Here is a 15,159-nt window from a genome sequence, read left to right on the forward strand (position 1 = left end):
CTGGTGGACGAGGTTGCCATCTCTCAGCCAACTGGCTGCATCCTTGGAGCCACGTGCAAGCACTCCCTACTCCAGCTTGTCCAAAGAGCACGGAAAACCCTGCCTGTCAGGGCACTCAGGCTGCTTTGACTCAAAGGGTTTTGCCAGCAGATGCTCATGGAAGATGCTGAATCTGGCAGGTCCTGGGACCAGACATTTTGCTGAGGTTTTAGGGGAAGAAAAGATCCCTTTCCCTCCCACACTTGTAGTCCAGAGGTCTGGGCAGGAGACCCCACTTCCCTGGGAGCAGGGAAGAAGGTGTCAACGAGGAGAAGGAGCTGCCAAAGGAGTTGCAGAGCTGAGCAGGAGACAGTCAGTCCCACTATGTTGCCCGCAGAGAAGGACACTGACAATTCTGCAAATACCTTTAATGCACTTAGAATACACGGGAGGAAAAAAAATGTTTAGTGATTCACAAAAATATTACAAAAAGTCACGTGCAGGCGAAACACACCCAGCACTGCAATAACAATGTAAGAATTTACATTAGAAACTAATATAAAATATTTAAAAACCTCTGCTAGTTTAGCTTTCTGTTTGTTTTTTGTCTTTTATAAAAAAAAGGAGGAGGGGAGAGGGAAGAAAGGCCATCTACAAGGTACTGGTACACTGGCCACAGAAACACAGGCTCCTTCCAGCCCCGCTGGGAGTGTCCTGGGGCTCCTCCATCCACATGACCCCTGCGTCTGCAGACCACACACACACACCCACACACACCCCCAAACACACACACGTGTACATGCCTGAAGGACAGAAAAGCTCACCCCAAGGCTGCAAGGGCAACCCCAGAGGTCAGGGTTTGCTGTGGTCCCAGTCACCCATGTGTCCCCTGCCCTGGGAACCTTGCTTTTGCTCCCATTCAGCACACAAAACAAGTAGTGTCCCCAGCAAGAGGCAAAACCTCCATCCCTTTAAAAAAAGGGAAAAAGTTAAGGTGTCCAGCCTGGTCTGGACAAGAGAAGGGTTTTGAAAGAGTAAACTTGGGTTTGGAGCATGACTGGGGCCAAACTCACAGCACCAGGACTACAAGGCTGGATGTGTGCAAGGAGCATCCCAGTGCAGGAGCCAGGGCACCACTACAAGCCCCTAGCAGGATGCTGCCTGCTTCCACGGGGCTGCAGATTCCCACTTTGGGGAAAGCCAAAACCCAGAGCTCCCCAGCCCGTGATCAGTCCCTACCAGCACAACATGGCCACTCACACCCACCTCCCCTTCCTCAGCCCCTGTGTGTTTTGCATCCTGCTTGCTTCTGTAGAGAGACAGGCCGGGAGCCTCGTCACCAGCACCAGGGAGCCCTCCTGCTCCCACCCTGCTCGGGGCATTGTCACCAAGCTGTGTTTGTGCAGGACCCACCGCACACGGTGACAGCTCGGGCCCTCCCTCCCTGGCCCTCGTGCTCTGGAGTTTCCGGAGCCGCACTCTCGCTGCAGTTGGGCCCCAGGGAAAGGAACAAAGGAGCCATTTTCATCTCCAGCCTCGTCGGGAGCCGAGGGAGAGGGCAAGAGAAAAGAACAGTGTTTGCAAAACATGACAATGGGCAGGAAATTTTCTTCTGCCTTTTTGAGGTTGGGTTTGTTTCTCTCTCTCTTCCTCTTTTTAAAGAAGGCAGGCACAGCATCAGGACAGTTTAAAAACAACCAGGCCCTGGCCAGCCACATCTGCCATGTGCAGCCCTTCCTGGGCTGATGATCCTCTCCGGCTATCAGAGCTCCACAAGCAGGTGAACGATGCTGTGGTCTTCCAGCAAGGGAAAGGGGCGGGGCAGCCCCTTCACAGCAGACTAGAAATGACGTTTGTGAACTGATGTGCCACTTATGATGATTTTATGGTCTGTCAGCGACTTTAGAGGAAACAGAATCATGGTAGAAATGAAGAGGTGATGAAGCACAATACACGACAGGTTCACTGCCTGTGAGACAAGTTGATACGGGACCACGTTTACAGCACATTTGCAACCTCAGGCCTATTCTCCATTTGAAATTTTGGACTCATGTCAAACACAAGGCTTGGGTTTTTTTGAAAGAAGAGAGAACAAGCAGACACTGCACAACAGAAAAAAATGTTATAAAAATAGTGGGTTTGAAACAGAGCTTGTTAGGTTGAGGGACTTTAACCCAGCTTTAAAATCTTAAGAGGTGAACGCCATAGGCAAATGTGGATTTTGAGATTGCTCTGGATAGAGTCTTGCTGATGTGCAGGCTGGCATTTATTAATAGGGACAGATGCACAGAAAGGAATTCTTGGTTGCTTGACAATTCGTCTGCCCCTGCAGCTTCACTCACAGAAAAATTAAGGCACAATGTGTTCTCTCACAGGAGGGCAGCCACCCAGTCCCTGGGACATGGAAGGGCTCTCCTGGTGCTGGAACCCTTCCTCACCTGGCCCAGATGGAGTAGGGACTGAATACAGCCCCAAGACTTGATACAGTGAAGCCAGAAGGCACAAGGCCATGCTCTGGGCTACGGAAAAACTGGACACATGGTCTAAGGGCTTGCTCTGGCCTGAAGCTTTGCTCCCCACCTGATGTGATGCTGCCCTGCCCTGGCCAGGTACAAGCTGGCAAAGCAGGACATGGACTCTGGATGCCAACCTAGGAGGAGGGAAGAGCCAAGCATTGCTTTCAAGTGTTTTGGGTTTTGGGTTTTTTAAAAAAATATTTCTACTGGTCCCAGATGAAAAACAACACAACCCTCACTTCTCCCAAGACCATTTGATGACCTGATGGTGTAATTTCAAAAGCCATCCAAGAGCAACTGAATATTTAAAGAGAAGAGCTTCAGAATATAATTTCAAATCACTGTTGGCAATTCCATGTAGAGTAAAACCAATATACACCATCCTCAAAGAATTAGACACAGCAGGCACCATCTATCTAAGCCACTGAAAATATGGTTACAGCAGCTACAAGACTGACTGCTCTGCTCAGATCACACCCTACATACTTTAATACTGAAATTATACATTCCTTGTCCTGTTTTTAATCAGAAATTGTGAGAGAGAGAGAGTAGTCCTGGCTTTTAAGACTTCTCCTGTTTCAGAATTACTGTCACATGCTGGATTTTCAATGCTCTTCATCTTTCCAAATATCTGAATTGACCTGCATTGCCAGATTTCTTCAAGAGAGAGAAATCCTGTACTCACTGCTTCTAAACAGAATGCTTTCATTTCCATCCAGGTCACTGTCTTTAGCCAACACAAGCCCCACAGGTTTTGGGTCCATACAAACCTGCTTCAGGCCTCCTAAACAATCGAGAAGAAAACACCACCAGTGGTCCTACCATCTCATCAGGTTTGGGCTAGAAAAACACCATGGTATTTATTAGCACTGATGACTTCCCTCTTTCAAACTACTTGCTCACTAAAATACAAAGGTTTCTTTTCCATTTCATTCACACACAGACATGCCCTCTTGCCCCAAGATGAAAATGTCCAAACTTCACATCTCATTTACTTGCCAGTGAGTAAGCCTTTGGCAGGGTTGCAAACTTGATGTGAATCGCGAGGGGATGTCCTGTGGCTGCCCAGCTCTTCAGGATCCTGAGTAACTGCAACTTTCTTACTCTTAGATAAGTTGCTGAGAGGCAGCAACATGACCAGGGAGCTTAAGGGCTGACTTTCACCAGGTTCTCATAGCTGCTCTAACAATAAGACACAGAATTCTATTTTAGCAATTATTTGTCTAATATTTCCCCCCTTACCTAAATAGGAAGATTTCACTTCCTTCCCTTCAAGCCTTCCCCCCTCAATTGTTATCTGGCTACCAGCAAAGATCTGTGAGAAAGTGTCTCAGAAATAGACATTTCTGGCATGCCACCTGTTCATAACTCAAATACACAGAACTATATATAAATACATGACATGGAACAAAAATACACACACACACACACACACACACAAGGATACTGGGTGGATTATCACATGCATTCAGCGTGCTCCCTCTGAAGTCAATGGAAACCCAGCCTAGAGCATCTGATGAGAGTAAATACAGTGAGGAAAACACTTGCATGAGAAAGGCAGAACTGGAGCATGAGCCAGCTTGGAGGAGGTGCTTTCCCTGCATACAGCACCAGATCCCTGCCGTGAAGGCTCCAAGAGTTCATAGGGCAGGAGGTCCCAAGCTTTCCAGATGTGTGTCAGGGCCCAGAGAGGGTCTGATGGACTTCTCTCTGCCCCGTGCTGATCTCTGCAGGAATAGCAACAATTGACCTTCCAAATGTCCCTTCTCCACCAAGATGTGGATTTTAAACTCCTTTTAATGAGAGCTAGCATCTGGAAACAAGGAAGAGCAGCCAGCATCGTGGCAACAGGCCAGCTCTGCTGCAGCACCCCCAGCAAGCTCGTGCAAGAGCATCCATGGGCTACTGTTGGATGGCTTTGGGACAAAATTGTAATTGCTGCCCTTGCCTTTTCCCCACTGCCACAATTATCTGTTTGCCCATTATCTTGTGGTGGGACACTTGGGCACAGTGTTTTTGAAGCTGGACTGGTAGGTTTTCATGGCACTTTCCCACCCACGCTGTCCCTTGCACATACATCTACAGTGCAGAAGGGACGCTTAGTGCTAACCAGGACAATGAAAACTGGCCAAGAGATCCCATGGATGAATGCAGCCTGCCACAGCACAGAAATCACTCTGGCTGGCACATGCAGATATCTGAAAGTTTGTTCTTTCACAGCAGGATTTTAAGATGATCCTCTGAGTTCAGACAAAATGACAAACTCATTTACATGTAAATTGCTTTCATTGCTTTGCAGAAAGGAAGGTTCTGCAGAGCAGTGTTGGACCCTGCATTTGGCCTGCCTTAAATTATAATATAAAAACAATTATAATAATACAAATACTACTTTGTACACAAAGCACGCCCTCCCCTGCAAACCCTGGCATGCTTCGGTAGGTCCTACAGCCCTCTAGTCAATAGTCACCCTCTCTGCACAGAGAGACATTGAGTGACTTGCCTGAGGCCACAGAGGAATTCTGTAGCAAGTCCAAGGAGAGCTTTGTGGCTCCTAGCTCTGCTTCTTGACCAACATTAACTAGCCTCAAATATATGCAGAAAACATCAAAGCTGACTGTGCTGGGAAGAAATTAAATCAGAAAACAAACAGAAAACCGACCCCAGGGTACTGTGAGGCCTCCTGGACTTTGTTGTTTGATCAGGGGAGTTAAGTGTTAAAAGCTTTTGTTGTACTTGTATTAGAATCACACAGCAAGTGCGCATAAACCACCAGTTATCTTGTAGGCAGAAAGGGGGGGAAGGAAAGCTGCACCTCCCCTGACAAGGAGTGAAGAGTTGTCACCAAAAGACAATGGGCAGAGGAAGGCTGGGGAATATGCATCAGAAACACCCTGCAGCAGCAGCAGCAGCAGCAGCAGGGGGTAAAGCTGCGGTGTTTGCTGCAGGTATCCACAGGGCCAGCAGCTGATGCAGAGACACAACCTGGCACTGCAGAGACCGGCTCCTCTGCACACTCCTTTTGATCCAAGGAGGAAGCCACAGGGATCTAGAGAGTGTCTTTTCAAACTGGTTTTGATGCTTTACAGTTCCAACCCATCTGAAAGGAGGAAGGTCAGCAACAAGAGCCACCACAGCGAGGCTAGAGGGGAAAATGGAGCTGCACTAGGGCACAACCCTGCTGGAACAGGGAGAATAGCTGGCTTCATTGAGGCTGAGACTCCTTTCTGCTGTGCCAGGGCAGCAGAGATCTCCACTTCACATGCTTTCAAGCAGCCCCCCGATCCTGCAGAGCTGCTGAAGTTGTCCCTGTGAACAAATGATCCTTTCTAGCTTCTCAAATTCTGTACAATAGCAAGGAAAAAATACTTGACAGTATCTCTTTAAAGATAAACACACTGTAAACAGGAGATCTCCCCCGCCCCGGTAGCTTTCTTCCTCCTGCTTGTGCAAAACCAGAGGTTGCGACCTTCCCTGGGGTTCAGGCACAAGGACAGGATGCATGAGAATAAAGTTGCCTCTGTTTGCAGTGATACCATAGCTAATAGCACCAAGACCAACACTTAAAACATGCCTAATTTGAGGGCAGGGAGGATCTGTATTTGTTTTTCTTGACTGAACTAGAAAGTTCATCTTTAAATCTGTTCAGCTTCAAGCATGTGAGCTTTTGGCCTCCTTTAAACAGGGGAAATACCATTCTGTTTCTAAAAAGAAAAAAAAACAGCACATGGAAGAACAGTTCTGCAGTCAGTAAAAGTTTGGCTAACAAAAGGACTCCAGAGTCACGTAAAGAACATTTAATCCATGGATTATAGGCTCGCACCTGGCAGAAATGTATGTGTAAATACAGGCGTGCAGAGCGTCTACACCCTGGGCTAAGGCAGAGGGGAGTTCTGCAGCTAGGAGAGAGAAAGAATCCTTACTACTAATTTTCATAGTTAAATATTTCTCACTCGCACTCACACATACGCAGGCTGCTCCCAGAGAGTTCAGCCTTGGGAAGGATAAAGGAAAGGGCTCAGTTCAGTCTGGGCTGGTGCTGAGTAGCTCCTCTTCTGTTTGCAGTGGTTGTGCAGCAAACTCTTTTTATTTGCAGGCAGAGTTTTTACTGCATTAATTATCCTGTGAGTCACTGGGTAATGGACAGTAACTTGGCTCTCCCAGTTGTTAGAATAGTGTAATTCAGCTCTAATGCAGTGGGTTGTCGAACACGGCATCTGGCAAGATGGAAACTTTCAGTTTCTTTTCAGGCCAGCTGTACTCCTTTGGAAGTTTAAACTGTAAGACAGTAAAGAGAACCAATTAATGCATATCACTACAATCTGCACAGAAAAAACAAAGGCAGGCAGTCCCATGTTATTATTATTTTTTAAAACAAGAGGCCACTAAGAAAACATTTCCCCATCGGTATGTTTTGGACAGCAGTGGACATTAGATAATGTGGCCTGTCTCAGCTGCCAAAGTAAAGTTGTGAGCTTTCAGCCCAAGTGCTGTTTATTTCATTAGATGAATTTTGGAGGGTTTCTGGCCCCATCAATATTTCCAGTTCCCAACCTCTCGGAAGATTTGCAGCAGAAGTGTCTTCCCTCCTATCTAACCACGTCCCTCTTCTTTCACCCAGCCCAGCCCCCAGAGCCCACATTTGCTTTAAAAGGAGTCTGAGGGCAGCTTTCAAACCCCTGCTGTTCAGAGTGGAATGTAGGTGAGCCATCAGAGCTCTCTGGTGACAGGCAAACTGTGCTGCCCTGGCTGGGGAGAGCCAATGTGCCTGCACAGCATTCCTGCTGCAGTCCTTCCCACTTCTGGCACAAAGGCCTCACAGAGCCCTACAATGCCTTGTGCTCACACAGGCACTCAGCTGCTCAGGCTGTTTTGCAAACACTGGTTGAAGCACACAGAAGGGAGATTTTTTGCCCCAGTCTGGTTTACACAGCACTGTCTGTGGCCAATGTTTCCCAAACAAGGCAAGTCCACTGGTCCCATCCTGATGTCCCTGCTCGGGCTAGAAAGTCACCCCAACATGAACCCAAACACAACCAATTCAGGGAGAGAGCTGCAAGGAGTCTTACCACCAACCCTTCTCACAACCACGTGACCCGTGCCCAAGCATTCACACAGGTCTCTCAAACACAGCTGTGGGGTGGGGGTGAAGGTGTGGGGTGGAATCTCTTAGGCCACAAATCTGCCTCATCCACAGCTGAATGGCAACCAGTTCTGCATAGGCATTTTATGCAATCTCAGTGGCCAACGTAGGACCCAAAACACAGCTATCCCATGGTGGGGGGATAGCTCTGGAAGCCTGTTTGCAGGCTCATTTTGTTTTCAAAACTGTACTGCATCCAGTGTGTTGCACTGCCTTGCCCTGTGATACTCCCTGACACCCTGATGGGACTCCCAGGCAGGAATCTTGTGGGGACCCAAAACCACCAGTGACAATCTGCCCTGGAAGTGGCTAATTCAGGATGGTTATGGATACAGTGGTCCTCTCCTAGGAGAGTCCTCAGACCCAGAGCAGCAGTACCATAGGCTTCCCAGGGCTGTTTGGATAAGAGAGCTGGTACAAGGGGACAGTGACTGGAAATCATCAGTCTCTATCCAATTACTTGTCTTTCTTTCCATAAGCACCCTGTTTCTGATGAGAACCAACACAGGCTCAGTGTGAGGCTCCTGCTAAAGGAGATCCCCTCCAGCTGCCTGCTCCACAGCAAGGGTGTCTCTAACATGAATCTGCTCCTGACCTTGCTCCATTTGCAGCTGCCCATGAGGGTAACCTGCAGTTAGTATCCATTGACCTTAATATGTTGGTTGTTTGTGGTCTGATCCATGATCTGGGGGCACAGCAGGAGGATTCTTCAGGACAGAGGCTACCACAAACTCCTGTTCGTTATCCTCTAGGAAACAAACAGCTTAAGTCCTATTTATGTTTTTCTATAAATTCAAGCCCTGTGTATAGCTTGCACCATGTACTCTACTGGCCCTGCACAGCCCAGGGAATTCTGAGTTGCTGTCTAGGACATGTGAAAAACATGGAAAGATACTCAGACAGATGATTACACTTAATTTCACTTAACACAGGTGGTTCTTTATGTGGCAAAGGAAAGACTCCTCACAGTGCTTCATTCTACCACATGAACATCATCAGCAACAGTCAGGCCTGCTGAGGAATGCTTTCAGTTGGCCCGACCCGGATCCTGCAAGTTACAAATCCTTGGAGGAATCTGGATGCTGAAAGATCACATTTCATCTCAAGTATTTTCCTTTTTATAAACAGCAGTGGTTCCAAAGCAATCCTCTTGGAGAAGTCATCCTTTGCATTTGTTTGTTTTTCACTTTTCAATTCAGCAAAGTCACAGTGAGTGGGAACCAAACACCCTGTTGCTGTGCCAGGAGCTGCCACGCTCTTTGTCTCAATGGACAGTGAAGGAACATGAGCCGTCCAAAGCCTTCACTAAAGGACCTTCAAACCAAAGTGCTCCTGGGCTTCCATGTCACTAGCAAAAATGAGCTTTGGATTAGGTTTAACTGGATAAAAGCTGGCCTGAAAGTCACTGCACAGCCAGCAGCATGCTCCCCTCACTCACACAGTGAGGAACACCCTGGCATTAAGTCAACTCTGGATTAAACAATTAGAGCCCTGAGATTTTCCTGGGGGGAGGGGAGCAGAGCAAGGGATGGGAGGGCTGTTTTACAAGCCAAGGAAAGTTTCTTTAGAGTCTGCAGGGAGCTGTAAAAAATGGGATTAAAAATATTACATGTCATTTCTGCCACTGATCTTTGAAGTCAAGCAGAATATTTATATGGCATGCATGGGAGACAGGGTGTTAAATGTTCCCCAGGAAGAGATCACATGGCAGTGGGAAGTTTAGTACCAGCTTTATAAAGCCCCCCTGGCTGTTGCTGTAATGCTTCCAGACTGGTGATGGTCCTTCACACACCGTGCAGGGCCAGCAGGTGAAGGCCAAGTAGCAGATGTGAAACAGCCCTGCCTGCTTACCAAACCCACTAAAGGAGGCCCATACAACAGATTGTTCAAAAGTATATGTGCTACCACCACTTCCAGCCTTTCTGAAAGCAGGGAAGGTAAAGTGATGTGCTAGGAGCTGCTGGTGAGGACTATATCTATGCATGGCATGGAGGAAACCCTGCCACCTGGCCCAGGGGCTGCACTGCTTTCATTTGGGGTGCTCAGATACTCTGCTGGAAGAGATGCTGATGGAAATCAAAACACAGAGTCTCCCTTAATACCTATCCCTGTCTTGTATTTCTTGCAATCCCTTCTCTCAGTGCCTCAGTAGTTCACAGCAGAAGTTAACAGTGAAGGCTTAGCATGGCCTCAAGTCTATGGATGGGGCAGGGCTGCAGCCTGCAGGCTGAGGGGAGGATCAAAGACAAGCTGCAGGATGGGCTGAGCTCTCTGGGACAGTACATGGAAGATACAGGAATGATGCAGCCTTACTTCCTCTGGAGAATTCAGATCTTCTAAATCTTCCAGCATTCTCTCTACGAACTCTTCAGTCAATAGGATCTGCAAAGGAAATACAGTATATTATGCTTTACACTCTTAGTTTTAGCTAATTGCAGGAACAGCATGAATTCTGCATGGAGCAGACTGTACCAACTCACTCCTTCCCATATGTCCTTCTTTACCGCAATACAAAGGTTTGAGGGCAAGGAGCTCCTAACTTTGTCTTCCACCCCAACCACTGAAAAAAATGTTGAAATTACACAGCAATCTTTTTGACCCTCAATTATCTCCCTCGGTCTAAAATTAGAGGCTTGGCTTTAGACAGAAAGAGTGGGGAAGGAGGAAAAAGGGTCAAGATAACAACTGTTGGAGAGACAGTGGGAGACAGCCACTTTCATCTGATCCATTGAAGTCAAGCTCACAGTTTAATCAGGAAATAGCAGCATAGGAAGAGACAGAGATCCATACAGAGCTGGTGCTCTGGGCATGGGGAAGGGCCTGACCCCAGTGCAGCACATTGTTCACATGAACCAGATGCTGGATATGGGAAGTGTTCCCAGAGGTGCCCATGCAAGGTACCCCCATATTGTGATGGCACATGCCCATCCTGCATGCCTGTGCTGGAAAAGCTTTTGGCTCATCTCAAAGCAGGCTGGCAAGCATGAAGCAGTCCAAGAAAACAGCTGCTGGCAAGTCAAAAGTCCTGGATGAGGACCACGACCCCAGCTCCATGGAGTCCCCCAAATCACAGAAACCAGAAACATCACGGGGGAAATCAGCCCTGGAAATTCAAGCAGAGGAACTCCCACCCTCTTTAAAAAAATATGTGATAGGCAAAAGCAAACACATCCTGCCCTCTTCACAAGAGCCGCAAAGGCCAGAGCTCTAGGCAGGACAGCTGGCTTGGCACAGGAGCAGAGACGGCCGTGCAGGACCAGGCAAACATCCCCACGCAGTGAGGGGGCCTTGGAGCAGCATTCCTGGGAGTTAGGTTGCAGCAGCATCCAGTGGATTATTATTTCCATTTTAGCCTACAGGTTTGTTTCTTTCCCTCTGCTCCTCCTTTCCTTCCTCTGATCCACCCTTTCCTCCTCTCTGGCATTATTTTCCACCCAGAAGAGCCCACCATTCCCATGCCCCCTTTCTCACCCTTCCTCTCCCTGTTCTTCCCAGCCATGAGCCCTGTGCTCCAGAAGAGGAACTGTTCTAGCACCAAACAGTGGTGAAGCTAAGTAGCCAGTTGCACTGCTCTCCACTTCACATGTGGAAGAGGGGCAGCCAGGCTGTCCCACTGCCCTGCAGGAAGGCCACCTCCTGTGCCCACTGGCTGCTTAGGGACAGTGGAGAGTGAATGACTGCCAGGATGCCATGGGCAAGTGGAAGCCTCTGGGCTCCATTTTGGCAACACATAAGCAGGACTATTGGACAGAAAGAGAAATTGAATACTCTCGTCTCCCTTTCTTCTTTTTTTGGGCAAGACAAGAGATCCAAAAACCACTAAATCTAAATCCAAGGTGTCTGCAGTCCTCTCCCCTCCACATTACCACACTGCTGCCACTACACACAGATTTCCTGGGGGATGATGGAACCACAACCTCCCCTCTCCACTACATTCCCCTCTTCACTTAGCTTCAACCTGCAGCAGGCTCCAGGCCAGGGTTTATGACCAAGCTGCTCAGCATGAATGCAGGCACCTTTACCAGGCCTTTCTGATCATACCTTGAGCCTGAAAAGCTCTGCTTCAGCTTGGAGCCAGCAGCTTGCTGCTTTGGACAGGACTCTGCAACCTGGCACCAATCTGCAGACTGGCAAGCTGAGGAACATTGCAGTGAAAGATGCAGTGCCACCGCAAACTGCTGCAGTCTCCTTGCAGGGGCCTGCAACTCTTCTGCCATTGAACTGGAGACACTCATTTGCTGGCTGTTTGCAGGAGGAGGAGGGAGAAGTCTGTCCCTGTTGGAGGCAGGAGGGCAACCTGATCACTCAGCTCAGGAGGAAGGGCTGGGTGGGGCTGTGCTCCGAGAGGATCGCTTTCTGCGGAGGTGCAGTCTGCAGTGGGGTGAGGGAATGAAAACAATTTGGCAGACATCAAAATCTACAGAACAGCCGGAAAAAGGAGGAGGAATTGGTATTCACAGCAATCAGGCCAGGAGGAAATGAATATTCAGCCATCCACGGATGAGCAAAAATGCCAGAGGTTGGGATGGGTGAGAGAGCAGGAATGAGGAGCTGCAGCTTTGGCAGGGAGACTGGAAGTCAAGCACAGCAGGAAGACCCCTGGGCACTCCCAAGGTGCCACAGGCAGGAGAGAAATGGGAGCCACATGTGCAAGGCAGCCACCTGCTCTGAGGCTGCAGGAAGATAAGATGCAGGGGTATGCAGGGGTAAACAGCAAAGGGTGGAGAGAATGAAAGAGGGGACAGGTCAGGTCTTGGCTAAGGACAAACCTACATGGAGCAGTGTGCCTAGCATTGAAACTGGGGTACAGTGCCTGAAGATGGCTGAGCCTGTCAGCTCAGCTCACTGCCCTCTCTCATGAATTTTGGTAATCCAGCTGAAATAGAAGCACAAATTCCACTGAGGCACTGAGCTGAACTGGCTCCCTGAAAGGTCTGACAAGTGGAGCGAGACAGGAGACCACAGCTCAGCTCAGCTGCATTTGGGGGCTCAAAGCAATGGCAGCCTGCTCTGTGCAGCACGTGAGGAAAGATCAGCGCCTTCTGCAAGCCCTGCAGGGACAGTTAACTTTGGAGGTCAGCAGGTGTCACAGGTTGCAGTGACAAACTGCTGCAGTGACATTCACACACACAGTGTGTGTCTCAGAGCCTGTCTTAACAGTCCAAGTCAGAAAAAAACCCACCCCAAATGCTACCACCCCACACTGCTGGGGAGACCTGCCTTCCTTCCTGGAGAAGAAGGGACACTCCAAAGTGCAGGTGTAACCAAATGTACAAACAGCCATGTCCCACAGCACAGGAAACTGGCACTCTTGAGGTTCTCCTGAGCATGTAGGGGCAAGGCATGTGCCAGCAGGCCACCAACTGCTTAAGAGGGCTTGGAAGCAAGAAATATTGTCATGCTGGATTCACGTCTAGACAAGATTTCTCCTGTTAGAAGTAGCCCAATCAAAACGGCCCAAGAGCACTAATACCTGTGCTCATATATAGATCAGGCTGCCATTCCCACCTGCAATTAGCTAAACCACCTTTGTGCTGGTGAGTGAGTCTTATGGACAAGGCTGAGAATAAATCCAATCCTATCTCAGCACCCCTCACTCACAATATTTCACATTTCCAGTTCTTGTAGCATGCCTGCTCCTGCACAGTATGATACCCCATTACATTAACACACACACACACACACACGTTGTATGTGCATGATATTAAAGGTGACATTCCCAGCAAATAAACATGACAGACTGCCATTGCTCTAGGCACCTAATTTAATTTCCTCTGGGATTTAAACCTTAGAAGCTCAAATTAAACAAATAGGCCTCACTCACTTTATACTTCAGAACTGAATCTGAGTTTTCCTCTGATGCTGTTGACTGATCTTATCAACAGGACACTACACAGAGATCACAATGATGAAGCAGCTTATTCCCTTCCCAAAGGAAAACAGAGCCCCACTGTTGTGCTGCAGCCATGGGAAAAGCCGACACAATCTGGAGGGCAAACGAAGCCATCCCATGTGCACCGAACGAGCCTCTTCTCCCATGAAATCTCTCAGCTGGTGCTGAGGAAGCAAAGGAGCAGTCCTGAGCAGGTGTCCTGGGTGCTGCAGCAGCCCAGTCTCACAGCACTGTGTTTTCACAGCCCTGTGCAAACACCCAGCCTGCCAAAGCTGGTCACAGGGTGCAGCTCCGCCTGAGCAATGGCTGTTTGCAGTATGAACAGTGAATGGCCCTGCCAGCCAGCTGTGGGTACTTGAAACAACTCCTTGGGTGCTGCACAGTCCTGCTCGCACCAGGATCTCCCAGATCTGACCTAGAGAGGCCTGGACATGTGCTAAACCACTGCCAGCAGATCTGGATTCCATTTGCTCTGTGTTTTGTGGCACTGAGTCATGCTACGGATGCTTGGAAGATGACAACAGCCAGAAGATAAGTCCCTGTTTTCTATCACAGGTACCTACCACACAACTGAAGTACAAAGTTTGGGTTCTCAGCACTTCACTAACAGCTGCAAGTGTCCAGACATGTTCAGAACACCAGGCTAGGCTGTCTCATTCAGGTGGATGTGCTGAGGGAACACATGCTGTCTCCCTCTCGTGGCAAGTCTCACCTGAGGTTGCTGAAATCTACTTCTTATTCACAGGGCTCACCTATGGGTCACCTGAAGGAGTTTGTGTTGAAGCTTTCTGTGCTGAAGCTTTCATACTCACATCTGGCAGAGAAATCTGTATCATGACTTGATACAAGTACTCAGCTGCAGACATATGAAAACGGATGAAATCTAAAAGTGCACACAAGATCATGGGGCTCCAGATGAGTTTGGCTGACTTTGAAAGCACCTGGTGCTTAGTAAAACATTAAAGAATTTATAGTCAGCTTACAGGTACCACCCCACAGTTAACTCCCCATCTCTCACTACAGGGTTCAACGCTGCCATGAGGGATTGACATTCTCAGCTCAGGAAAGGCTCCTGGGGACAGAGGTCACACCAACGCTGAATGCCTGGCACAGCTGGCGAGACTCTGATCAAGGAAGACTCTCAGAGGCTGAGATAGGAATCAAGCTGCACCTCTGTCCAACTTAAGGAAACATGCTTTGCCCAGGGCAAGACACAAGCAAATAAATGGCCCAGCTACATTGAAGCAGAGGCTTTCACTGATAATACTCAATTTTCTTGCCTACCTAGGAAAAAACCAAACAATCACACACTTTGCCCTAGTGCTCTGTTTGCATTAAACACTGCAAGTTGCTTTTCTAGCAGGTTTGTCAAAGAAAGGAAACCATGTTTTATTAGTTCTGGACTTAGTACAGAGCTGGCCTGTATGTCCAGCTAGAGAAGGTGAGGACACATTGCAATAAACCCTTATGTAAACCACACCAACCCTTGTAAGAAACTGTTCATCCATTGGTGCTATCCTAGAACAGGTGGAACAGTTGTATCCTAAGCCAAATAATCTGTTACATCTGCAAATATCCAGCAACTTTTATGAGTCCTTTGCCCTGAAAATGTTTCAGCTTAATTCTTGTTG

The 15,159-nt window shown here is 48.3% G+C and overlaps 1 protein-coding gene across 2 annotated transcripts in view; it reads right to left on the bottom strand.

Annotated features, from left to right (window-relative positions):
* Positions 1 to 392: 392 nt before the first annotated feature.
* Positions 393 to 15,159, bottom strand: part of SUFU (SUFU negative regulator of hedgehog signaling) — an 87,878-nt gene continuing 73,111 nt past the window's right edge. For both annotated transcript variants that reach the window (XM_063163310.1, XM_063163309.1), the window contains exons 11-12: positions 9,949 to 10,017; positions 393 to 6,770 (exon numbers count right to left, since the gene is read on the bottom strand). In XM_063163310.1, coding sequence (XP_063019380.1) covers positions 6,681 to 6,770; positions 9,949 to 10,017 — 159 coding nt within the window. In that variant the 3' untranslated portion in view covers positions 393 to 6,680. The remainder of the gene's footprint in view (positions 6,771 to 9,948; positions 10,018 to 15,159) is intronic.

Source organism: Melospiza melodia, chromosome 9, assembly GCF_035770615.1.
Source record: "Melospiza melodia melodia isolate bMelMel2 chromosome 9, bMelMel2.pri, whole genome shotgun sequence".
NCBI classification, from domain to species: Eukaryota; Metazoa; Chordata; class Aves; order Passeriformes; family Passerellidae; genus Melospiza; species Melospiza melodia.